This window comes from Chlamydotis macqueenii, chromosome 1 (assembly GCF_036417535.1).
Source record: "Chlamydotis macqueenii isolate bChlMac1 chromosome 1, bChlMac1.mat, whole genome shotgun sequence".
NCBI classification, from domain to species: Eukaryota; Metazoa; Chordata; class Aves; order Otidiformes; family Otididae; genus Chlamydotis; species Chlamydotis macqueenii.
In genome coordinates, this window is record NC_141556.1 from 79916897 (window position 1) to 79944888 (window position 27992).

At 41.6% G+C, this 27992-nt stretch overlaps 1 protein-coding gene across 1 annotated transcript in view; it reads right to left on the reverse strand.

Moving 5' to 3' along the window:
* The window catches only part of LRP6 (LDL receptor related protein 6), a 134851-nt gene that overhangs the window by 74994 nt on the left and 31865 nt on the right, over positions 1-27992 (reverse strand). The window contains exon 3 of the mRNA XM_086758108.1: positions 118-315. Within this exon, the coding sequence (XP_086614234.1) occupies positions 118-315 (198 nt within the window). The remainder of the gene's footprint in view (positions 1-117; positions 316-27992) is intronic.

The window sequence follows — 27992 nt, forward strand, 5'->3', positions numbered from 1 at the left end:
CTTAAAATTTTGTTGAGTGCTGATGTGACAATTTCCTGCAACATAGCTTATGATGTTGCTTAAGCAACATCTTCTAAGAAAAGCACCGCATTATATAGATCAAACAAAACTTCTTACCTATGACTTCCATCCAGATTTGATTTGTGGATGAAATTCAGTTTAGCATCTGCCCAATAAAGTTTCTGTTCCTCGTAATCCAATGTCAGTCCATTTGGCCAATATATGTCCGTGTTGACTATAATGGAGCGGCTTGAACCATCCATCCCAGCACGTTCTATCTTTGGCACTTCTCCCCAGTCTGTCCAATACATGAACCTATTTAAAAAAAAAAAAAAAAAAAAAAAGACAAAAAAGAAAGCAATAATGTATAAATCCATAACTGGAACACTGGCTAAAACTTTCAATAAAGGTAAAGGCGCTCTCTATTTTGCAGAGATAATGTCTGTGGAGCTCTGTTCTACTGGGTAAGGTAGAACAACAGAATACAACAGAACAAAGTTACTTTACAAAAAGCTGAAGAAAAACCCATAGTACTATTTCATGTTATACTTGCACATGTTTCTTTCCTTCCTTGGTAAGAAAGTTGGAGATATCCAACTGGACAATCATCTCAGAATTCAACATTAAACAGCAAAGATAGGTATTACAGACTTCTTACATAAAAAGTACACTTGAAAAAAAAAAATAGGTCTTTAACATGGGTCAGAGCATTGGGGGGAAATGGAAAAAGAAGGTGTGTGGACCTACAGCAGACATCACGGTTGCACGTGAGGCAGTGAAGTGGATTTGATGGAAGACTAATTCATGTCCTTTTTTTCCAGAGAAATTCAGAGACAGGCAGCTAAGTCAACATGTTTAGAAGCACAGTTTGCACCCAGTGACTGGGCAAAACATTCCATAAAATCTTTTAAGACTGAGAAAGCAAGTAAGCTTTAAAACGTTAGCATATACTGGCACATATTTAAACATTACTTAGAAGTAGTGGGGGATGGAAGTTACCTAGTTGCATTCAAGACTGAGGTGAAGCAAGGGAAACCACTTTATTACGGCTGGAGACTAGTAGGGGGCAAGAATATTTGTCCTTTTTCTGCAGGTGGTAGAAAATAGATTTACTTTTGTGGGTTGTTAACAGAATGCATAACTAAACAGTAGTAACATATAATATAAACAGATCAGACAAAGTGTGTCCATGGTGCTTGCTCTGTTTTGTTATTGCAGCTGGGATAGACAAGAAGACTACTGTCCTAAATAGCTTCTCGTAACCTCATGACATCTGCCAGCATACCTGCTTGTATCTGTGCTCCCTAACATGGCTCAGTCAAAACAATCCAGATGAGGAAAGATCTGAAGCCTTTAAACTAACCCAGATCATCACACAATCACATTATGTCACTATATGGTGCCCACATGTGAAGAGGCCTGGCCACCCATCCTTTAAAGAAAAACAAGTGTGCAACACATTTAAGAAACACTTGCAGATGAAGTTATTTTGGGCAAAGAATTTTTTTTTTTTTTTTAATTTTAAAAAGTCAGGAAATTCCATGTCATATTTTCCCCCTTAATTAATGTCTACAGTGTGTTTGTTTTAATCCACAGCTATTATCTGCAGACAGAAATGCAGCTGATTAACACAAATATCATCCTATTCGATCCCACGAGTCATTCTTTATGGAGCATAATGCCTGTCTGAAACATAGAGCACAAATATCATAAGAGAATAAGTGAAATTCATGTAGGCATGAATGAGTGCTACAGAGAAACTGGTTTTCCATAAGAAGAAAAAAACAAAAGCTGAGTAATTTTCAGATAGGTAGCACAGTAGCAAGTCACTTGGTCAAGCTATGCAATAAGAAAAATATACTAAAAAAAAAAAATTAAAAAAAAAGTCAGGTAACATTTCACCAGTGAGCACATGTGAGAAAGAAGAAAAGAAAACAGAGAGTTATTTCAACTTCTTTAAAAAGACCTTTCTTTGCCCCAGTTGTCAAGTCCTAGCCTCCCAAATACTTCATCAAGTGTAAAAGGTTCCAAGGCTCTGGCCACCCTGCTAGACTGATTTTTCAGGCTGAAACAGCTCATCAGTTGCTATACAGACTCATCTTCTTTCCCATCTCCCTCTCACCTCTCATGCATGCTGCAATTGCTCAAGCAAAAACAGGTAAGGGAAGTTTGGTAAACAAAGAAAAGCCTTCCTGGACTTCACAAAATCAGGCCTGTTTCATTTGTCAGAGGAGCACACAGAGCTGGCTTTAAAATTCAGCAACATTTCCAATCAGCTCCAGTGACCTCTGCTTAGTTTCTACAACAGGTTTTTTTTGTCCCCACTATCACTTGTTTATTTTCCTCCACCTTGCTTGAAAGCCTATGAGTTTTAATGTCTCCATTAAAACTTTTTGGAACCTGCCATGCTCCAGCCAACGGCATTAAGGGCCGTGCTTCACTTGGGAAGCAGAGTTTTTCATCACTGCAAAAGCAAGGCAGGTTATAGCTTGATAACTATTTATTTCAATACCAATTGCTTTTAAGCAACTTCTTGCAGGTCACCTTTGTTTCCAGTATGGGGCTTATATGGCATAGAGGAAACTGGATTCAAGGAACAGGTCTCGGCTAAAAATCAGTCATCAGTCTGAATGTATCCCAGCACACAGCTCCACGAACGCTTCCACTTGCACACAGGGTGTAGGTTTCTGTGGCTGCCTCAACCAGCATGGGGGCCAACAACAGTCACTTTTTTCCTCAGAAGGTGCACTTAGGCCCTTTTCTGCAACAGCTGAGCAAGTACAGGGCGTAGCCACCAGTTATAACAGCAGGAGGCGACAGGAAGAACTGTGTAAAATAGCTGAAACAAATGCCCCTGTGGGAACCATGCTTTAAGTTAACTGCAACTGCTACGAGGGGAGGGAGACTTAGCTAGCAACCCAGTGAGGGTGAGGGGGATGGACAGAAACACGGACACAGCTATACATTCCCATTATTGCAGAGGTGTCTCTACAGATTTTTCTACAGAGATCTGGGAGCCCTCTTCTAGGTAATATAAATCTGTTCGCATGTGTGCTGGTTCCTCCTTTCCGGAAGGCTTACAGATTTTTGTTTCGTTATATAATGGTTGGTAAGTAATCCATAAGGAAACCATAAGAAAGGAAGATGTTACAACATACATACTTATTGAATGATGCTAAGCCAGCCATACAGACCAGGTAAGGGTCATTCTCCCTCCTTTCCATCCTCTTCAAACATGTTTAATTATTTCAATTTTAAAAATTAAAAAAAAAAACCATGACCAAAGCCCACAGGATGAAGCAAAATATTAACTGAAAAGGAATGTCTGGTGCTAAATTATGGCATTCTGATACCACCAGAAGACCACCATTCCATTTGTGTCTCTTCTCACCTAGTTATACCTTGCTATAAAATTTAAATCCAGGAATCTAGATTTTAATTCTAGCTCAAAAGAGAAGAACATAAAAATTTAAAATTCAAATCTATACTACCCTTTCAATTCTAAGGAAAAATGTCATATGTATGTAGCACGTTTACTGTACAGCGGGGTACAGGCCTGTGCCCCATCGGCTCCATGCTGGGCAATCCCAGATCGTAAGATCCAGAGGGCAACATGCAGACACACTGTAACTGACTTCAGCAAGCCTGCCTGGGTCCAGAATCAGGAATGCTTTCTCATGCTTCTTAACTTTGGCTGATAGTACTGTTATTCCACTCAGTTACAACTAGAACAGGCTGGTACTAGAGCTCTGGACCTGTCCAGCTGCTTGTTACTACACCTCTTTGCTGAAGATCACCCTACCCTACCAGGGTCAGCAACAGGAGCCATGAGCCCAGACCTCGCTGCTGTACTTTACATGCCAGCTACTGCATCCAAACTCAGCTTTGCAAGGAGTTTAAAACCAGTACGGAGAAGCTGTAGTGCAGGAACACAATCAAATGTAAAAACTGCAATACTGAGTAAGCGTACCCTATGCCTAGGGATTTTTAAACAGACATGGCATAGTTTCTTACCTTAGAGGAGTACCAGCCTTAACAGGAAGAGCTTTTATTTAGTATCAAATCAACCCATAGAGACAAATCTCTCTTCAACCTAGTAAGAAATTATACCACAGCTGATTAAAACTGATGCCATTAATCCTCTTTTTTTTTCTGCTGAAATAATAAACCACTGAATTTAAAAATACTTTGGTTTTAATCAAGTAACCTTAATATTTTGAACTGCTTCATTGCTTTTCACCTGTTGTATTTTCTCCACACTGTTAAATGCCATGCTTGTCAGACTTTACTAGCACACTTTGGAAATGGCTGTGAGCTGTTATAAGAACAACAATAAAGTATATTTCTATTTATCTACAATTGTAATTTTAATATGAGGTAGTCATGGCAGGAAATTATACAATCCCCCTTCCCCTTCAAGGAATTAAGACACATGAAGCACAGAAAAAGAGGAAGGTTTTACAGAAACCTTTTCATTTTAAAGAAAAGAGGAAGGTTCTTAGACATCAGTACTTAGCTAGCATTTTGTTTGACTATGGCCCAAAATGTTGGTTTATCTTATAAGGTTACACCATCTACAAAAATTATGAACAAACAGAGGAAGATCTTTGATGGTTTCTTCCCTACAAACCTTTTTCTATGCATCTTTAGATTCAGTATTTTTGCGTTTTCAGTAGGTTGCACCTGGGTTTTTTACCTGAACCCAGGCAAAAAACCACTTCCTCTTAAAAGGCATCAGAAATCACTATGCATTGCACAGCTGTAACTTCAAAGTTTTGAGATGCCCCAAATTAAAAGGTTTTGCCACAGTGGAAAAAAAAAAAGAGAGGGAATAGTGTTTCTTGGTTCCATTCTGTGCGATGAACAAATATAATAAATAACAGAGCTTCTTTTCTAAAGAGCTGACAAAGTCTAGGCACACTGACAGCAGAATATCCCACATACATAGAAAAAGGCTTGCAGAGTACAAATGCAAAGATTAAATGCTATAATTTAGCAGTGATTTCCAAGAGTACGCACAGAGGGAGATAAATTCATCACCAGCACCCATCAGCTCTGCACCTTTCTGATCCACACAGCTCCCCAACACTGATGCAGATCCTTTCAGCCCTCCTATCCCGTATGAAATCAGGCTCCTGCTAGGAGCGTCATTAAAACACCAGCCCCCATGGAGATGCATGCAACTGTTTCACTCATTGAACAGAGATACCCTATGTGACACTTAGCTGATTTTAAGGCAGTTAATTGGGACACCTTACAGGGCAGGGGATCGTTTACCTTCCTGAACGTTATTCAGTGGGAAGAGCAGCTGCTTAATTGGGACAGCCAATTATTGGGTGAGGTCCTTCACAGTGAATGCTCCAACTTTGCAATTATGCTCGTTTTAGCGGCTAAGAACCTCCGAGCTCTACAGGGACCCAAACAGCCGCCAAACTTCAGAGCCTGCGAAGGTTTCAGAAGCGCAGCAACCCCTGTGGAGCTCATCAGCTCTGCAGTGGTCCTTGTGAAATGCAGCCTGCTTCAGCTCCAGAACTACCAGGACTGACATACAATGAAGAAATAACAAGTTAAATGACAGGCGCTGAAGTAGTTCAGGAAAATTACACACAATAAATATGTGTGTGGCTATCAAAAGCAGCTCTTAACTTAAGAAGAGGAAATGTTTGCAGCCCTTCAGGAATTTAAGAAAAGCCATTCAAATCAAGTGAACCTTCAGGTATCCTTAATAGAAACTTGTTGAGGGAGGTTCACAGAAGGATGGAAACTGCAATCCAGAAGGACATAATAAGGATCGAATGAAACAGAAAATAAATTTTCAAATAAGGGGACTAAAAGTACCACAAGAAGGTTTCAGTACAAAGTTTCTCAGCCGATTGCAAATTTCAGGAAATATTTTCAGTCCTCCAAGAGAAGCAAAAAATGCACACAGCAAATCAAATATGGAGATAATAATTCATAAGAGAGAGGAAGAAATATCCCTTTGGGATACAAATAAGGTGAACGTGAAAGAAAAGATGTTCTTAGCTAGATGAGAACTGTATGCTTTTACAATAGCTTGTCCCCGTGAGTAAGTAAGCGTGGATATTAGTCAAATGTACTTTTCAGAGTTGGTCTACAATAATTTCTTACGTTAACGTTCAAACCACTCATGACCATTTTTTGTTCAAGTTAACTTACCCTATGCAGCTTTTCAGCTGCCTCCACAACATCACTCTTGCATGTACTAAGAGCAGCTATGTGGAGAACAAGTGTGAAGTAAGTAGTGAGCTATTAGCATCCTAACACACTGAATTCCCTTGCTTAAACTTACTGGGTTTGGGAGCCTACAGGCTCCCAACAAAGCTGCAGTTTCTCATTTCAGCTAGGCACAGCTGGCTCAGAACCACCTGTCTTAAGCATTGCTACATACACTGGACAAAAACAAAGCAAGATTTCTTTCACTGAAAACCAAGCCTTTTTTATTTTACTCTCCTCAAAAGCATCCGTGAGCATAGCATACGAGTAAACAGCCCAGATGTGCTCAAAATGCTTGATAAGCAAGCAGCAGTGGACCAAGCTGCACCTTTTTTACTCCCTCCACCCTTTTCCCCTAACCCCTGCATCCTTCCTGATGAAGGCTGGAGGACTGTCATAACTCCACTGGTGCTTGCATATCAGTTATTCCATTTCACAGCCCAGATTATTAGTGCTCAAACCATCAGACACGAGTCTGTCTAGCGAATTAAACGCAATGACCTGTAACAGAAATATCTCACTCTGCCACCACTGCTAACAAAGCAGTAACCTTGTGCAGAAACAGAAGTCAATACGATGAACTACTGCAGCCTCCATAGCTGATCTGTCAGAGATGCTAAGACTCAGCTGACAAGAGGGAGAAATCAATGTGTGAAATTCCACATATATGGAATGTCTACCATACACTAGAAAAAGGTCTACTGGAACATATGTTTTATAAGGCATACAAATATTCTTCCCAGTATATCTATACTGGTTCCCCTCAAGAGGAAGAAGCTACCCTGGGGGTAGAACTTTTATGCAAATTACAGGATTTGTCCTAGGACTATATAGTATACTAATTAGGCGAACACTCACCTGTAACCAGTATGGTAATATGAGGATTACCACTGTAGAGTGGACTTTAGTCACCTATTCAGATCTTATCTAGCAGGAGAATGAAAATTATCACCAGATCTTCCCTTTTCTTGGAATTCATTTCTAAAATAAGGGATAAACGCAAACACTCCAGTTTTGGAAAGAAGAAAACCTGTGATGAAGTGATCAGAAGCTGATGCTTTGTTTCTAGCTCAATATCAACAACACAATATAAAATTTGAATGAGCTTTTGGAGATGATTTCACAAGCTCTGAAAAGAATAGCTTAGCCAAAACAATAAAAGTTCATAAGAAATCAACATGGAAGCACAAACTTACATGACATTCTCATTTCATAAACAGAAAGAAACAACTCAGTATGCAAAAGCATCTCAGCCATCATGCCATCTGTTTTCAGGTATTCTAGTTTAAAGAACATGCTGGGCCATCTGACAAGAAAAACACAGATGAGAGGTTGTTTTTCTTTTTCAGCAAGACATTTCTGAGAGTCCATGGGAAGTAAAATTGCACTTAAGTGTCAAACATACGCTTATGCACTGTAGAGTCACATGCATGTGGTTGTCCTTTCAGCCACAGACCCCAAGGAAAATGAGAGACAGGTTCATTAAAAAACAAGAAGCAGCTATTTTTTGCTGAATGCTCACAAAGGCAGAATTTCAACGGTTTCAGCAGGTGGAAAGGTTTCTTGCTCCCTGAACTTGGAAATTAACCTTTCCTATCTTCAGACACAAAAGGTTCAACAACATGCCTTCCACAGTTACACAACAGAAGCCATTTTCTGGTTTCTCCTAGGGTGAGCAGGAAATAAGTCTTGTCAGAACTTAGCAGCATTTAAAAACAATATTTTAAACAACAATTTTCCCAGTTTAAGCCAAATATGGAAACAAACAATTTCCCCTCTCTGTTACCTATTTAACACTATCCCTGGATCCTAGCTGACTGCAAGATGGAAGCAAGATGCAGATGTGATGACCTACATGGCACCAGGCTTGCTGGATTTGGATGGTATTCACCTTTCTCAAAAGGGAAAGAAGGTATTTGCACATGAGCTAGCGGGGCTCACTGTTGGAGCTTTAAGCTAGGCTCAAAGAGGGAGGGCGATAACATCAGGCTTGTCTGTGACAAGCTGTGGGATGGCATGCTAAGGTTAGAGGGATGGGGTAATAGCAAGGCACCTCAGCCTGTTGCTCTGAGATGTGCTGGGTACACTGCAGCACACAAAGCCCTACAGAGATGAGCCAGGGGCTCCTGAGGCAATAGGAGCCAAAAGGGAAACATCAGTGACATACCTCAAAGGTTTTAAGGGCTGTTCCTCTAAGAAGGTGACACAGCCGACAGCCCAGCTGAAGTTCCTCTACACCAATGCATGCAGCATGGGCAACAAACAGGAGGAGCTGGAAGCCACCGTGCTGCTAGAAAGTTATAACCTAGTTGCTATTATGGAAACCTAGTGGGATGAATCCCATGACTGGAGTGTGGCTATTGATGGCTACAGGCTGTTCAGAAGGGACAGGTGAGGAAGGAAGGGTGGAGGTGTTGCCCTCTACATCAAGAAACAGATAGAGTATGAAGAGCTGTCTTTGAAGAATAGCCACGAGCAAGCTGAAAGCTTATGGGTGAGAATAAGAGACGGAGGCAAAAAAGGAAACCTTGTGGTTGATGTTTACTACAGGCCACTCAAGCAAGGGGAGCCTGTTGACAAAGCCTTCTTACTCCAGCTACAGGAGGCATCATGCTCACAGGCTATTCTCCTGCTGAGGGACTTCAGCCACTCCGACACCTGCTGGAAAAGTGGCAGAGCAAGCTGTAAGGCAGTCCAGAATACTCCTGGAATGCACTGAGGATAACTTCTTAAGCCAGGTGATAGACAGCCCTACCAGAGGGGATGACATACTGGACCTGTCGATCACCAATGCAAGTGAGCTAATTGGTGACATCAAGATCAGAGGCAGTTTGGGCAGCAGTGATCATGCACTGGTGGAGTTTGCAGTCCTGAGGGAAATGGGTCAGGCAAAGAAGTAAAGTCAGGACCCGGAATTTAAGGAAAGCAAACTTCCAGCTCTCCAAGGAGTTAGTCAATAGGACTCCCTAGGAAACTGCCCTCAGGGACAAGGGAGCAGAACAGAGATGGCAGATCTTTAAGAACATCTTCCATAGAGTGCAAGAGCTCTTGATCCCCAGATGTAAGAAAGCAGACAAGGAAGGCAAGAGACCACTATGGCTGAGTCAAGACCTGCTGGTCAAACTAAAGCGCAAGAAAGAAATGCACTGGCAGTGGAAGCAGGGACAGGTATCCTGGGAAGAGTATAGGTATGCTCCTAGTTGTGTAGTTGTGCAGGAATGAGGTCAGGAAGGTCAAGGTGCAGCTGGAGCTGAGTTTGGCAAGGAATGCAAGGAATAATAAGAAGGGCTTCTACAAGTATGTCATCCAGAAAAGGAAGGTCAAAGATGAGCAAGACTGGTGAACTGGTAACAACGGATGAAAAGGCTGAGGTACTCAACAACTTTTTTTTGCCTCAGTCTTCCCACACCTCTTAAGTGGATGGACTGCAACCCCTCTTCCCACACCTCTTGAGTGGATGGACTGCAAGATGGGGCCTGAGAGAGCAAAGTCCCTCCCACTGTAAGAGAAGATCAGATTTGTGACCACCTGAGGAACCTGAATATATGTAAGGCCATGGGACCTGATGAGATGCGACCCAGAGTCCTGAGGGAACTGGCTGATGTAGTTGCCAAGGCACTCTCCATGATATTTGAAAAGTCACGGCAGTCAGGTGAAGTCTCTGCTGACTGCAAAAAGGGAAACATTGCACCCATTTTTAAAAAGGGTAAAAAGGAGGATCCTGGGAACTACTGACCTGTCAGTATCACCTCTGTGCCTGGGAAGATAATGAAAGAGATTCTCCTAGAAGCTATGCCGAGGCACATGGAGGACAGGGAGGTGATTCAAGAGCATCAGCACAGCTTCACCAAGGGCAAGGCCTGCCTGACAAATCTAGTGGCTTTCTATGATGGAGTGACGACATCAGTGGACAAGGAAAGAGCTATTGATATAATCTATCTGGACTTCTGTAAGGCCTTTGACACGGTCTCCCACAACATCCTTCTCTCTAAATTGGAAAGATAGGAATTTGATGGATGGACTGTTTGGTGGATGAGGAATTGGTTAGATCGTTGTATCCAGAGGGTAGTGGTCAATGGCTCAATGTCCAGATGGAGGCTGGTGACAAGTGGTGTCCCTCAGGGGTCTGTATTGGGACCAGTACTGTTCAATATTCTCATTAATGACATAGACAATGGGATCAAGTGCAGGCTCAGCAAGTCTGGAGATGACACCAAGCTAAGTAGTCAGTCGACATGCCTGAGGGATGAGATGCCATCCAGAGAGACCTGGACAAGCTCAAGAAGTGGGCCCATGTGAATGTTCTGGTTTTGTTAGTGAGGGGGGGCCTAAGGTGGTAGCTTCTGTAGGAAACTGCTAGAAGTCGCTCCCCTTTGTTCAGTGGACTCGGCCGGGCCTAGGGCGGACCCGCTGCTGGCCAAGGCCGAGCTGATTGGTAGCAGAATGTCCCGTGATAACGCCTCTGCGATAACGTATTTAAGTAGGGGAAAACAGGAAAAAGAGAGAGGAGAAGATGTGAAGCAGCTGAGCGGGGGGCAGAGAGGGGGAGGCGCGAGCCTCATGGGCCTTGCAGGCCTCACCCTCTGGCCTCCCGCCGGGCAGCCGACTGGGCCCAACTCGGCCCGGCCCGGCTGCAAGAAGTGGAGAGGAGATGAGAAGTGAATAAGATGTAAAAAGGATCCTGAGAGACGTCTGCCAGCCTGTTGTGAGGAACGGCTGCAGACGCCAAGGTCAGTTCAGAAGGAGGGGGAGGAGTAATGTGGCTCCTGGCCAAGATTCCTCTGCAACTCGTGGTGAAGACCATGGTGGAGCGGGTTGTCCCCCTGCAGCCCATGGAGGTCCACGGAGGGGCAGAGATCCACCTGCAGCCTTTGGAGAACCCCATGTTGGGGCAGGTAGATGCCTGAAGGAGGCTGTGGCCCATGGAGGGCCCGCTGGGGCAGCTGTTCTAGAGGGACTGCACCCCGTGGAAGAGATGACCCACGCCGGAGCAGTTTCACGGAGGACTGTGGCCCGTGGGAGGGACCCCACGCTGGAGCAGAGGAGGAATGCGAGGAGTTCTTCCCCTGACGATGATACAGCGGCGTAAAACAACGCGTGATGAACTGACCGCGACCCCCATTCCCTTTTTCCCCGCCCCGTGCCGCTCGGGAGGGGAAGGTAGTAGAGATAATGTTAAGCTTGGGAAGAGGGAGGGGTGGAGGGAGGTTATCTTGTTCCCTGTCTCATTCTCCTGCTAATTTTAGAAAATAAATGAATAGTTTTCCCCAAGTCGAGTCTGTTTTGCCCGTGACGGTAACTTTAAGGATTTCTCCCCGTCCTTATCTCAAACCTTGAGCCGTTTTTCTTATATCATCTCCCCCTGTTCTCTCGGAGGGTGGGGGGAGCGGGAGAGAGACTGCGTAGTCTGGTCCCGATCGGGGCTGAACTACGACAGTGAACCTCATGAAGTTCAATACGACCAAGTGCAAGATCCTGCACATGGGTGGGCAACCCCCTGTATCAATACAGGCTGAGAGAAGAAGCGATTGAGTGCAGCCCTGCTGAGAAAGACTTGAGGGTACTGGTGGGTGAAAAACTGGATGGGAGTTGTCAATGTGCACGCACAGTCCTGAAGGCCAACCGCATCCTGGGCTGCATCCAACAAACCATGGCCAGCAGGTTGAGGGAGGTGATTTTCCACCTCCACTCCACCCTAGTGAGACCCCACCTGCAGTACTGTGTCCAGCTCTGAAACCCCCAACATAAGAAAGACATGGACCTGTTGAAGAGGGTCCAGAGAAGGACCACAAAAAATGATCAGAGGGATGGAGCACCTCTCCTATGTGGACAGGCTGAGAGAGTTGGGGCTGTTCAGCCTGGAGAAGAGAAGGCTAGGGGAGACCTTATAGCAGCATTTCAGTACTTAAAGGGGGCTTATAAGAAAGATGGGGACAAACATTTTAGCAGGGCCTGTAACGATAGAACAAGGGGTAATGGTTTTAAACTAGAACAATGTAGATTTAGACTAGATATAAGGAAGAAACTTTTTACAATGAGGATGGTGGAGCACTGGAACAGGTTGTCCAGAGAAGTTGTAGATGCCTCACCCCTGGAGACATTCAAGGCCAGGTTGGATGAGGCTCTGAGCAACCTGATCTGGTTGGAAATGTCCCTACTCCTTGCAGGGGGGTTGGACTAGATGACCTCTAAAGGTTTCTTCCAACCCAAACCATTCCACGACTCTATGTGCTTTGGAAGGCCTCAGCCAGGCCTTTGCACAGGAATCAGCCCAGATGTAATAACACCAGACCCTGCAAAATTCAGCCAGCATTTTAGTGACAGGTAAGCCAAAAGAAAACTGAAACATAAGTTAATGTAACAGGAGATGGACAAATTAACAAAAGGAAAATTCTTGCCTTCCAACCTACACTTGTTCTTCAATTATAACAAGAAAATAGCAGAGGAAAGCAAACCAGCTGGCAGTTTGCCAGACTTTCAAAAAACAAAACAAAACAAAAAACAAACAAACAAAAAAAAAACCCCAACAACTGTGCCAGTCTCTCGAGAGGCCAGGAAAGAAGTGGAGCCAGGACTGTGTGCTGCCACTGGGCAAGTTCTTTGTACAATGAAAAATTATCTGGTTCTTTACAGGGACTGGCACCAAAAATACAAATATTTGCACTGTAAATATTTAGTTTGTAAGTGAGAATTTAGAATTCAGTAATTTCAAAGAGCCTTGAGCTGAAACAAGACAAGTCAGCTGCTACCATGAATTTTTCAGTCCTCGCTTTGACACACAAGCATCTTTTCAGTACAATTATAATCAAATTTGCTGCTTATCTTTCAATAAAAAAACCCAGGAGAATTCTTCTCCTTATCTCCCAATACATCCTGAACACAGGAAGTGGAGAAAGACTTTCCCTATACTTGTATCTTAAATTTAAGCCCTAGGAACACGCCCACTTCTCCACAGCAGGAGAGCACAGTCATACATCCCAAATTGTGTCATCTAGTGAATGAGGGTGAGAGGAAGAAATCTGCCATTTGGCATTCTGGGCCGTTTCTTACAAGCAAAAATGTAGTCATACCACTGTACAAGATTTTGAGTAATGAACTGCACTGATACTACAGAAATACAGCAACTACACTCACGTTAAACAGAATTTGCTGGTATAACTATCCCAGCAATTCCTAATGCAGACGCAGCTAACGACAGCAATAGATTTTATCCAAGACCTACTCACTCAGCTTTATTCTCTTTTACTGGATTAAGTTGGGGCCCAATCAATCCCCTGAAGCAGCTCACCATACCATCAAGTGGGTACCTGTGCTAAAACATGAGAGGGCAGGATGTACAGCCAGGAGAATGAGAGGAGAGATTAGCTGAAAAAACTACCAGGGAGATGCCTTATGTTCCATCAACTAAAACTGGGAAACGGCATGTTCAGTATCATGAGATCCTTCCGCAATTTTTCCTCCATGAGAGTTTTTAATTTAATCATTTCAAGAAAGTCTTTCATCAGTAAAATATCCCCTTGATATTCACCCCCTCTCTCAGTACACTACTACGAAATGGATAATTTTTGTTCTTGATTAGTGACTCCTCCAAGAAACTCTAATGAACTTTAACACTCTACCAAACCAAGCTGGCTCTTACCCTTCATATCACATTTCCAGTACTCCGCTCATTATTTTTTTCACAGTTTCCATCGTATTGTTTGGTATGTAAATCAGGCTTACTTATATGTAACCATAATTCCTTACGCTTTTTTTTTTAATTAAATGAATTCATAATGTCATTATGGAGTTCAGTACATTTTCAGTTCAGCTCCCGTATTTGTAATTTGTTTATCAGTTTGCTGATACAGAAACCAACCTGATGTCCTCTGTAAAGAACATGCAGGCAAACCATTCATTCATTTCAGCTTTTCTGAAATGGCTTTATTTGCTTGACTGTTTTTTTTTTCCTTCTAGACTTCGATCGTGCACTAGAGTCAGTAAATTGCTTACTCCCCTGTAAGAAAGCAGCATGCACCAACTAGTCTTTTCATACTACAAAATTACCAAAAATAAGGCCTTATTTTTAACCCATCAAAAGCTACATGATGTTCACTACAAAATAAACAAAAAAAAAAAAAGAGAGAGAGGAAAAGGAGAGATTGCTCTACGAAGCGTAAAAAGAGTAGAAATAAAGGGACACTGTAATTAATGCAAAATGAGAGGCTACATTACACTGGAGATTTAGTTAGAGCTCTAATTCTGGATATATAAACCTAGGTGGGCTTGGCTTTTATTGAGAAGGAGGAATTTTTTCATAGAGAATGCTCTATGAAAAGAAGACCCACTGAAGAAAGGCCCACTGAATATGATCTGAATATCAGCTAAAGGCTTCACACTCGGATGTAACAAATACCCCTTCATTTTTATATTGAAAACATTATTGTCAAATAACTGAGATGTCTGAGACTTTACTTGATCTTTTTCTAGGTTAGAATTTGCAATAGTTTTCCATTCCTAATTTAAACAGCTCAGTATCAAGTACTCAGATTCAACGTGCACAGAAAAAGTGGCTATGCGTTCTACAACAACTACATTTTTAGTGTTTATGCACCTGGAATTTTGAAGTTAAAAATCAATTAAAACAGCTTTAAATCCGAGTTATCAGTTACCACCAACATACAAAACACTGGGTTTCAGTCTTTTTTCCACTACAGGAATTGTTCCAGTGGGAAGACCGAAAGGAGACAAATTGTCTGTCAAATTTCTTGCCACTCAAATTACACTTTAATTATTAGTGCTCTCCCACAGTTCTGACTATATCCCTGTTACACGCAAAAGCAGAGGTTTTAGGTTTTGGTATAACACTATTTCTCTCCACCATTACTTGCCATCACTTACCTGGTCTTCTTGTAAGAGCCGACATTAACATGCGAACTGCATACAAATCACTTCTGGCACAGAGATGCATCGAAAGGGAAGGAAAAAGTCCAAAATCCTTCCCAAAGCACAGGCCTCACTCACAAGACACTTTCTAACATAGCACAAAGAAAATTCCCAAACTATTACACTAAGGGGGGGAAACTTAAGTATGCTTTCAATCTCTCAAAAGTGTACATTTAAAACTTTCAGCCCAACCCTGAATTGCTCAGAAAAACAAAACAAAACAAAAAACCAACAAAAATCACGGCCCTAATCAGTTGCCATCAGCTCATAGAATTTAAAATAATTATACTAAATGCCATTCAAAAAAAAATACAGGCTGTTTACAAACAAGCTGCTCTTCCCTGTTTTCACTACAGTATCTGGAAGAATATACAAAGAAAAAGAAAAAAAAAAAAGAGGATCACATTTTGAACAATTTAGCTTGATAAAACCACAAGTATAAAACTCGGTGCTTGGGAGGGGGAGTGGGAAACGGGTACGACAGAAATACAGGGATACAGGGATAAAGGTTTTGGTAAAGGGAAAGCTAAATTTATTTAACAACAATGTGGGGAACTACTGCATATAGAAACAGCCTCTAGAAATCTGTACATCTTATTTAAAAAACTAAGATTTTGAAAATTAGAAAAAAAAAAAAAAACAGTTCTCTTAATGTGAAACTCTGAGGTTCACAAAAGCAGAAAACATGATTCCAGTAATATTTTGCTTATTTAAAATAATGTTGCTCTCCTGTCCAATAAACACTATACTGATAAAGCTGATCCATCTGTTTGCAGGTGCTTTTGCTGTGGGCTAAACACCTCAGGGCTGCCACTTTTCCACCTCTCCTACATCAATGCAGAAGGAGAAGAGTTGACAAGAACTCCTATCCTTACACCTACTGGCTGGCTACCTTCCTCTGCACTAACAAGTGTACTTCAGGTCCTCTCTGAAGAATACATCTCTTCTTCTTCCCTTGTATCTCACATACACAGCGTCTCCAAGCATCTCAAGCAAGCTAGCTATTGACAGCCCAGGCAGAAAAGATTAGCACCCATCAATCCAGAAGACATCATCTGGCCTAGTTCTGTGAAGCATGGAGGATCTTCTTGCGCTGTGCTGAACCAAAGGCAAGCAGGGCCCATTTGCTCTTCTACTCAGAAATCCTCCAGAGAGGTGAAAAAGAGATGTCAGTGACAAGACAACAGGAGAAAAATGTAGATATGTGCAGAAGACCCAAGTATAGTGCTGATACTGAAGGAGCCCACCTAGGCAAATCCTATTAACTTCTGTTTTCAAAATTATGTTTTACTTAGGGTTTACCTCTGATTCAAAAAAAAGAAAAACCGGGCAAACTCAACATTATGTGGCACAATTCAGAAGAATGAAATACTAGAGGGTATTAAGCAGGAAGAAACCACATAAACAAAAAAATCTGTCTGATTCAAAGCTTTTCCTGCAGAAGATAATTTGTCCAGTTTTACCAAAAAACTCATAGAACTATTTTGGAGTATTTTAACAAAACAATGAAATCGTTCTTTGCATTTAACTTGCAAAACCAGCTGTCAAGGTAAACAAAACACCAACTGCATATAAAGTAAATTATATGCTAATACATGTAAAACAAGCATAAGAAAAAACTTCAAAAACAAGTACACATCATTTCTATATTTAAATACATTGTGAATTTAGAGTCCAGTACTTTAAAGACTCACTGTTAGGTATGAAAGATCCTTCTAGTATGCCAGCTTTCTAATATAACACAGTTGTAATCTCTTCTATCTAGCTATAAAACGCTCCCCAATTTTCTATGCAGGAATAGAAAATGGCAACTTTAAACATGTGATTTAGTGTTTTATAATATTTGTTGCTTGTTTGTACTCACTACATTTCATCTGTTAAAAATCTGCAGAAAAAAGGCACATAGAAACGAAAAAGTTGAAAACATTAAACTTGACCATAGCAAAAGCCAACTCGCACAGTCAGGAGAATTTCAAACTGCTCTGAACCAGTGGGAGAAATCTGCTTATTGAACCCAGGAACACAGAAGGATCTCAGGCACTATCCCTGTTTGAACAGGTTGCAAGAGGCGAGGAGAGAAGTTTTAGAAGTGCCTATTATTCCACACCTTCCCTTCCTACTCTACACTTTAAGATCTTTAAAGGAAAAAAAAAAAAACAAACAAAAAAAAAAAACAAAAACCAACAAACAAAAAAACGAACCACCATCACCAAGTTACAGCTTGTTCAAAAAAAAAAATTAGTGCCTACTATATTTCGGATTTTAGTAATTTTGTGGATTCTTAGCACAACGATGGTTAATTCATTTTACAAGCATAATATATGTATAAACCATAATTTACCCTTCAGAACAGCCTGTTGAAGATACCACCACTATTGCTCATTATCAAAGGGGAATGGTCACTCTCCCACATTCAACAGGACCTAAGCCAGCACAACACAGGAAAAGGCATTTCTGCCCATACATAGATACTTATTATTGCAAAATCATTTTTAGTTTTGATTTTGCTCTAGGGCCAAACTTACTGTTTCATTTAACAGGAATCAAACATATCCAGATAACTCAAGAATAAATATTTGGAAGAATAATTTAAAATGTAAGAACATCCAGAGGGAAAACTGAGACGTTCAGTCCTGGAATGCTTAAAACCAGCAACACACAATGCCACAAAAGAGCAAGTGATGCATGTGTTGATACACAGCCAGGAACTCTATATCTATCACATCCCAAAGCCGTTGATGGTTTTCTGTCTTTTAAACTTGGTGTTGTGATGTTCCCTTACCTTTATGTTTCTTTCATAGTCCTTTGTTACCAGACTTGTTTTAATAGGGAGAAGCCCACAGTCCTCTGTGCCATCCTGCAGGTGCCTTTTAAGCTGCCCCTGAAAATGCAGGACAGGGCGACTGGATTTGTAAGCAAAAACCTAACAGATTGGACACTGAGCAACGAAAGCGGAGAGTGTGCTCTGTTCTGAATTATAAATGTGCCACTGAAAACATGACACGCAGACTTTAAACATGACAGAAGAAAATTGGACAGCGGACTGTATCTGAGCTTTTATGTGAATTATCGCATACAAGTAAATTTCCTTTGCAAGTAGAAATCATTGTACTACAGGATATAATATATAACATGGTACAGATAAAGGACCCCCATCAGGTAATCTAAATTCTTGTCCATGGCCAACAGATGACTAAGAGCCAAAGTTGAGGTCATAGGAAAAAAAACAAACCCACAAGGTAATAAGGGAAAGGAGGAACTCTAGAGACAGGTGTACACAAAAACTGCAGATCATTCTTTATGGTGGTGCTAGTGTTAGGTAAGCTTCACTCAGAACTGAATACAGCTATGACAGCAGTTACTAACACTTTAAAAGTTTGCAGTAGATACAAAAGCTTCAAGAAAGCAAAAGCACAGAGGAGCTCATGGGAATATGGAAAGATCACGTGTAGCGAAGCACACATGAAGACAAGCTGGTGGCTGATGACGATCCTGTCTTAAACCTAAGCCAAACATGCAGAAGAAACATTACCAGCTGGGAATCTGGATATAGAGGAGGCTGAGTCTTGAAGATAATTACCTCAGTAATCTATATGAAATAAGTTGGGAACAATGAGCAGAAATCTGTAGATTTGGTAGCAAATTCATGAAGTTAAAAGTATCTTGATACAACTCCCCAGCACAATTGCACTTCAACAGCAAGCTACAGCTAAGCAGAAGCAGCCCCAACTTAATGATCAGCAATTCTAAATCAGTAATTAAATTCACACAAGAATTGTGTTTATACTAATTTACTGACTAATAGGTGAACTCAGGTCATGTTCTGACCTGTAGTTTTTACGCTTGGCATCATCAACTGTTCTCCAATGTACAACTGTTAATTTCCAGGGGTGAGAATGCAAACACATGAGAGATACTGGCGTTCTTAGCTGCACACAACTGTGTTCTTTTTGACCACTGACATACAAAACACTGGGTTTCAGTCCTTTTTCCACTACAGGAGTTGTTCTAGTGGGAAAATCGAAAGGAGACAAATTGTCTGTCAAATTTCTTGCCACTCAAATTACACTTTAATTATTAGTGCTCTCCCACAGTTCTGACTATATCCCTGTTACACGCAAAAGCAGAGGTTTTAGGTTTTGGTATAACACTATTCCTCTCCACCATTACTTAACTATAACTTCAGTTAAGAATTTCTCAAGTTGAATTGAACGCATTCACTATCAATCCAAGTCCACCAAGCAACTGTAATAAACTCCAAAGCAGGATGTGTTAGTGTTACAAGTGTTAGTATTCTTTTTTTTGAAGAGGACAAAGCACTTCTACTTCAAAACTCTTCCAAGAGTCACAATTACAATCACAATCTTAAGGGTGAAAAAGACTGGGGCTGAAAGATAGCTCATTAACAGTGGCAGCACTGAGCACAACTGCTGACAGCTTGAGACTTGAGTCCAAGCCATGCATAATTTATAGGTTTTGCTGTATATGATTTCTGTCCCAAGGCAAAGTACGATTAATTCATCTACGTTCTGGGTTTTCCTTTAAGCTTACATCTTCCATGGAAATGCAGCAACTTGCTCATACAACCCGACCCCTCAAAGTTTTGCATCAGTCAGCACTCATAACAAAATATAAGAAAGTATAATCCCAGATTATGTATGCACACATATGGATATTCTTTTCCCCAAGAGCCGAGTTTATGTACATCAGGGATGCACTCTGAAAACTGTTTGAATGTGCACACTTCCAAAAAAAAAATATCAATCATATTTTGCTCTAAGTTTAATTTATTCTTTTCATATCAGGTCCAATTTAGTCTGTCCATTCTGTGGTCTGCTTCACATAACAATACTTTCTTTTGTTATAAGTCACGAACAGTAATCCCTTCATGCCTGTTATCCACTTTTACTAAAGGCTTTTATCTGCTTTGTTGACAATTACTGTTTAACTACTCTTCTCTGAACTGAATTTAATTGTAATGAAATGGACCTCCAGTTCTGTAACTGACAAAAAAAAAAAAACAACCCAAACATAGTTTGGGATTGTCACTGAGGACAAAAGTAGGTTTGGAAAAAGAACTATATGAAGAAATTCAAATAACAGGACAGAGTTATTCTAATAATACAAAAAAGTGGTGGCAATGGTAAGACTTTCCCCCAAGTGTGTAAGAAATATAAATGGTGAATTTATTCAGAGGAGTCTTAACTCTTCATAACATCGCTCCTGTGTTTTTTTTGTGGACTGCACTGTGAAGCCGCCAGAATAGGTTGGTTTTGCACAGTGGTAATAGTGAGCAGGTAGAGAACACAGACAGACTAGTCAACGGCACCTGACACTGAGAGCTTGACAGAAACAGGCCAGTTGCACAAAAGGAATAGCTAGACAACAAGGACATACTCTGTTACTTGGGAAGGGAAATAAATGCTTATTTACCTTAATTTGCCTAATTAAAAATCCAAGAAAATAGACATTGCAGCTTTTTCACAGCATAGGGAAAGAAAAAGTACTTACTGATGGCAGCCCCAGATGCTGAAAGCTGCTTCTAACCAACACCCTCCCTACATCAGTAACAATACCAATCCCTAAAGTCACAACTCACAAATTTGAAGAGATATTGAGATATTTTTTTCCATCTCGAGTCTAATTGTTTAATGACTTCAGGATCAACTGAATGAGCTGACATAACTACTTGGAAAACAGGCCAGCAAAAATTCATTCTGTAAATGAGTCTTTTTCTAGGATACGAACTTGAGCCATATTCAATACCATGTTTTGTACTCGGGGAAGCAAAGAAGGTGAAGTTCCAAGTTATACATAAAATTACAGAGTTGTACATATTGATGGCTTTATTATCACCTTAAGATTTTTAGTGTGAAAATCTTCTTTACTCAACCCTTCAGTGCTCCTCTATGTTGGGCTGCAATGCCTAATAGAAGATTTTCTGAATTTGCTTTGGAAATGAATGCTCTAACAACCACAAGGACTTCTATTAAAAGTAAAAAAAAAAAATAAATTAAAAACGAGTATAAGGCTTCGATTTGCTTCATAGATAACACAATTATTTTAATGGAGATGAAATACAAAGACACTTGTCTTCATCACAGTTAACCAGGAACGGTGCTTTAATGACCATGAGACTCTAAAATACATGCAAGTTAGTCTCATCTTATTGAATCAAGGTCGATGTCCACCAGGGAGCCTCCAGTGAGAGAATTTCTACAAAGCTCTAGTTTCTTGAACTGGAACAGGAGAGCGAGACGACCCTGTTGCTCAGTCTTTGACATCATATTAAGAAATTATCCAATAAACTCATATTTACACTGTTCGCTTTATTTTAGGGAAAAATTTTGTTTTTAAACTCAATTCTTAAGATATAGTCATTTTTCAAAACAAGAATGTACATTTTTGCCTCCTTTCTTTTTCCAATCCATAGAAGCAATTGCACTCACTAACTTTGTCAATGAAACAAATAATTATTATCTCTAAATAATCAGGGTGTCCTCTGATAGGAAGTGGCATTAATCACAAGGTTCAGTTTTAGAACCCAAACACAAAGGGTGAGCTTGCCAGCTAGGCTCCTGAAACGAAAGGTGGAAAGAAGTAGCAGCTTCCTGCAGAGGTTACAGTACTGCTCTGACTCAGTCCAAAGAGAACGCCACCCTTCTCCAGCAACCATAAAGAGAGTTGAGCTGGCTAGCTCAACTCAGGCAGTTGGGTACCTAAGTATGGCATGGGAATATCTCCCCTCAAAGATCGTTTTCTGGCTAACTTTCAAACAGAAAGGCACAAACTCTCCTTCTTTTATGGGATCCAAAATAACAGTGAAAGAAATAAGGCTTGCTCAGCCTGGCAAGAACTCAACTTTCACTTAAATCCTAACAAGAGAGGTTGCTATGTGGTTTTTTGTTCTTTTCAGAGGCAAAGAATCACCAAACCAAACTGATGTCAATGACGCAGTTATATCTGGGACTAAGCGAAGGCACCAACTTCTGCTATTTAAGCAGGGACATCATCTCCTCCTCTGTAGGGTAGCTCCTCCTAAAGAGACATGAAACTTCTGTCAAAGCAGAATCTGTGGGTTTTTTCAGCACAATGAACAAGCAAGCTTTTTCTAGATCATTTAAATAAACTTTACACACATTGACTATCTGTTACAAACAATAGTACCAGAGATGGATGTACTGCTTTTTCTGCTGTGCATCCCCTGCAATGAATTTGCATCTGCCTAGGCCTTCTCCATTAGCCATACTTGATAAGACACAACCACTCTGATGTTGACTACTGAGCGAAACCTCTGGAAAAAAAAGGAAAGAAAAAAAAAAAAAAGACCATAACAACACAAGTTTCTCTGTCAATTAAGAAAACTTGGTCTTCTACAGAGAGGCATGTCATGGCTAGATATCTTGAAGTCTAATGGTAAGAGAGGCACTGAATGCAGCACGTCCAGCAGCTACAGTATTTGGAGCCCGTCTGTCCCATGCAGGTGCCCTGTTACAGACATGCATGATGCCACCGGGCTCCCACCAGGAGGTGAGGCTGAAGCCCGACTTAACTGAAATTGAGCAACAAATTGCAACGATCAAATCGGGACTCACTTTCTGACTTAGGCTCAGATACCAACAGTATTCACACTCACACCTATTAGCTACAAATGGTGCGTGTCACTATTTTTTAGGCTATTGTCAGCTCCTAGATCCATTAGGGGGGTGTGTGTGTGTGTGTGTTCATTGACAGCTTAACATAACCCAGTTTCATACACTCACAGTGTAAAGAGCTGTGAAAATTGCTCTTCTCAGCTACACAAACCTCAGATGCATAAACCTGTAACCTCAGAGGACCTAAATTAAGAGTACAGCAAAATTCTGCAGTAACTCTTTTCCTTAGCACTCATACACATGACCCAAGGTCAGGAGCAGAAATTGCCACCCATCATCAACTCTCCCACACTCAAAACTCATTTTGGCTTTTAATCACATTGGTAGAGGTAGCAAGAGACAGCGAACATCCATGGCATGAAATATGTGGAAATCTAGAGAGCTAACAGAGCTGTTGGTAAAGCTTCTTGTGCAGAGAAACATCAGCTCCTGTAGTACAACTGAAGGGAATGACTTACTGCTCGTTTGGTTAAACCCTCCACTGGAAGCACTAATCTGTGCCAGGACTGTTTTTGATCTCTGCTTATTTAAGCCAGAATTATCACAGAAAAACAGGTATTAGTTTCCAGCACAAGCTATCACTAATTATACCACCCCACCAAAATAATATCCAATCCCCACACCATTAAGTAGGTCAAACATTTGGTTAGCAGCTGTCTTGACAAGACTGGAGCGGCAGACGAGGCCCACAAACTATTTGTTTAGGCAGTATAACGCTGCTACTTCTTTTCTACCCTCCCAATCCCACCTGTAGAAGCAAGAATACATCCTGTGCTAGGTGGAGTAAGAACATCTAGCAAATAATAATAAGGGTCTGTTAAACAACTGTGTACATTTCCTCTTCTGCATCTGCTTATATATTTAAAGACAATATGACTTTCACAAGACAAAAGATGAACAAATCACAAGGTGAATTAGAAGGCTGCTGGTTGCAATTTAATAACAGTGTTTTTAACAAGTACTAAAGAAAAATGCTTCTGCATTTTGTAGTGTGGACTTCAATATGTCACCGTGAAAATCAGACTTTTAATAGGGATGACACAGAACTTGAAAAGTGTCTTAAAATTTGAAATAACCTTGAAGAACAAACCCCAGTAAGCAAAAATTAGAAAACTTACAGACAGCTAGGAAGTCTTTAAAAAAAGATTGCCTCTGAAAACAGTTAACAGATAATTAGCATTCCTATATGATAACCAGAATCTATAACCAAGGCTATACACATCAACCAGCACACAAAGCTAAAACTTCTGACAAGGGGAAGAGACCCCATCTCTCCTCAGTTGCTCTGTTTCTCTCTCCTGACAAAAATATTTTGAAACCATTTTTTCCCTCCTCTATATTCTTATCACCTTCTTGCCTTCTAGGGTCTGCAAGACAGGTATTAAAATTCTGGTGACCCAGATAGGCATTACTGCTACCTTCCATGCAGGCAATATCCAATGTAGCACAAACTATAGTGCCAAGACAAAGAAGAGCTGACAAAGGAATGAGAACTGGGGATGTGGAAAGGGTAATACTGTTCATTTTAGCAGGAAGTGTTTTGCTGTCATCTAAGTCTTGCTGTAATCAATGAAGCAAACCCAAAGTTTACAAGTTATCACTAAAGTGGAATAACACTTGACAGTAAGATTTGAAACCAAAGGATCTACCTGGATAGAAACATCTAAGAACATTGAGATCACAACACTACTACAGCTGAGAATCCTCAACCCTTTTACCAGCACACAGCTAGCTACTGTGGGATGACTGCAACAGAGCTGGAAGCTCAAGGCTCCAACCGTGCGAACCAGGATGACAGCCTGATGAAGAGCTGTCAAAACAAACGTTTCCACAAAGCATTTCCACTTTGGTGAATCAGCATTTTCAACAGAAATAAACTGTCATATAATTCCACACCAACTTCAACTAACTGAAAATCCTTTAATGAAAGTGTTAGCTCTTTCTTCAGCATTTAATGTAGTTTATACAACTCATCTCAAATTAAGAAAGCAGGTCAGCACCTCTGTTTCTTTATAAACAGTTCAGCGGCACATTAGCACCATGTTTTATGCATCTGGGGATGCAACAATTGAAAGAAGTGCTTTTATCACAAACGTTCCTTGAGTTTGTCTCAGCATCCCCCAAAGTATTCCCAAAAGTGTTTATACTACTTCTAGGTTTTGAAACACGTTTTTGCTTTTCCCGTTCTAATTCATCTAAACTGTTTGACAAGCAGTGCTGCTATACTGAATGTGCAATAGCACAGCTGCTGTTTCATAGGTTTTAAAACACAATCACAAAAGGGTGGCACAGCGTTGGCCCAGGCCTATGCTGTTGGGGCAGACAGAATTTCAGTACCTCTTCCAGCAGGCACCTGCAGGACTGGGAGGAGGGAAAGGGAAAAGCAGAGAACTGCACTGTGCTCACAAACCAGATAAATTAAATGTCTTGAAAAAGTAACTTATGGCAGGAATAGAGATTTGCCCAAGATTTCTCATCAAAACAAACAAGTACACAACACACCAAAACCACAACACACCACGCAAAGAAGAATCCTCCGTCATCTATCCCTTGAAAAATGCTGCAGTAAGGAGTGACATTGTTCAGCAATACGCAGATCATTCATTCCACCCAACTGTAGTGATAAGGCAAACCACACTGCTACCAAAACTCCTCTTAGACACATTACACCACTGAATGTGTGATGCTTTTGTAAAGTTACACACTTGTTACTACTGCCATTTCATGACATAAAGTCTTCAACTACACCTGTACATAAACATTCCTTACCTGAAGAAGTAGGCTCTGCAAGCTCTGATGATGCATACTGTTACTATTTTTTACAAACTGACTTTACTTGTGTAAAATACCTGTTGACATTTTAAAAAGAATGACCACACTGTCTGGATGCCTGTTAGTTTATATGGCAGCTTGATTTGCTTCTAAACACAAGAGTTAAGCTTTCATTCTACCAAGAGTTACAATCAGAAACCTTCTCTTTGAGAGCCTGCCTATTTATCTGTGCAAGCGGTTTGACAGCTTTTAAATTATCTGACCCTCTACTAAAATACCCAGTTGCTAGGCTTCCGACTCCATAATACCACCATTTCCCAGGCCACATTTAGACCTTTACTATACCGAAAATTAGCAGCTCATGCTCTTACAGATGACAAACCATCAATTAAACACTTGTCTAAGTGATCGCCTATTTTAGGCTTTGAGCAGTGTTTTGATTTTTAAACTTGCATCTATATGCTTAAAGACAGAGGAGAAATATTTCCCTTATAAACAAGGCCACACACTCTCCACAACAACCACCTTTATGTTCTACAACATCAATTTACTTCTGCAGAGTAAATATCTTCTCATCACACGGCTCTCGCTATGGTCTAGCTCAGAAAACATCCACAGCTATGTAACACAACCCAGCCATATGACTTGCAGCACTGCCATACCACCACAGACCCTGTGCAACCTGCCACTGCTTGCTCAACAGCAGTGCCTGGGGAGTTTTCTCAGCACTACGAGACGACAAGACCAAAACACCAGCCACTTGGCTGCAATAGTTTTTCCCATCTCCAAGAATTAGAACACACAAGATCCACATGAAGGGGGAGACGCTTTTCATTTCTTAAAGTCACCATCTTCAAACTACCCTGGCTTTGACCCAAGCCTGTGGACATCAGCATTTTGAACATGCTCCCTATAGTCTATGCCAACCAGATCCATCTATCTCATATGTGAAGCTGTTCAGTCAGTTCTACACAGAAAGAGCCAGGCAAGCAGTTCTGTGACACCGGTGCACACACCAACTGACCAACCAAGCGCACAAGACAACAGATGCCTCTCCAAGTGGTCTTTGGTTCCAGTCTAGCAGCTACCATTTCCATGTGGTGGTGTACACATTATTCCCACAACCTTTCCGCAAATCACACAGTATTGTACTTAAGTGTTTCTATGCAAAAATAAGCTAATTATTAAAAACAGCACCTAAGTCTCTATGAACAAATATTTCAGGACTGTACATTTACCCCATGCACAGCCACCCTGGAAATTGTCACAGACTAGGGAAGACAATTTCATAACTGAATGCACACAGTGTTACCATTACAGTGCCAATTCAATTGAATGGTATTCTTCTCCTGGCAGTGACAAGAGTTTGTCCGTATGTCGTAGTTCAACCCCGATCAGGACCAGACTACGCAGTCTCTCTCCCGCTCCCCCCACCCTCCGAGAGAACAGGGGGAGATGATATAAGAAAAACGGCTCGAGGTTTGAGATAAGGACAGGGAGAAATCCTTACAGTTACCGTCACGGGCAAAACAGACTCGACTTGGGGAAAACTATTCATTTATTACTACAAACAGCAGGATAATGAGACAGAGAACAAGATAACCTCCTCCCACCCCTCCCTCTTCCCAAGCTTAACATTATCTCTACTACCTTCCCCCCCTCGAGCGGCACAGGGGGGGGGAAGAGGGAATGGGGGTTGCAGTCAGTTCATCACATGTTGTTTCACGCCGCTGCTTCATGGTTGGGGGAAGAACTCCTTACATTCCTCCCCTGCTCCATCGTGGGGTCCCTCCCACGGGCCACAGTCCTTCGTGGAACTGCTCCGGTCTGGGTCATCTCTTCCACGGGTGCAGTCCCTCTAGAACAGCTGTCCCAGCGGGCCCTCCACGGGCCACAGCTGCCTTCAGGCATCCACCTCCCCCGGTACGGGGTCCTTCACGGGCTCCAAGTGGATCTCTGCTCCTCCATGGACCTCCATGGGCTGCAGGGGGACAACCTGCTCCACCATGGTCGTCACCACAGGCTGCAGGGGAATCTTGGCCAGGAGTCGCATTACTCCTCCCCCTCCTTCTGAACTGACCTTGGCGTCTGCAGCCGTTCCTCACAACAGGCTGGTAGATGTCTCTCAGGATCTTTTTTTTACATCTTATTCACTTCACTTCTCATCTCCTCTCCACTTCTTGCAGCCAGGCTGGACCGAGTCGGGCCCAGTCGGCCGCCTGGCGAGAGGCCAGAGGCGTTATCACGGAACATTCTGCTACCAATCGGCTCGGCCTTGGCCAGCAGCGGGTCCGCCCTAGGCCCGGCCGAGTCCACTGAACAAAGGGGAGCGACTTCTAGCAGTTTCCTACAGAAGCTACCACCCCTCACTAACAAACCCACGACACTGTGGGATCATTCAGCTTA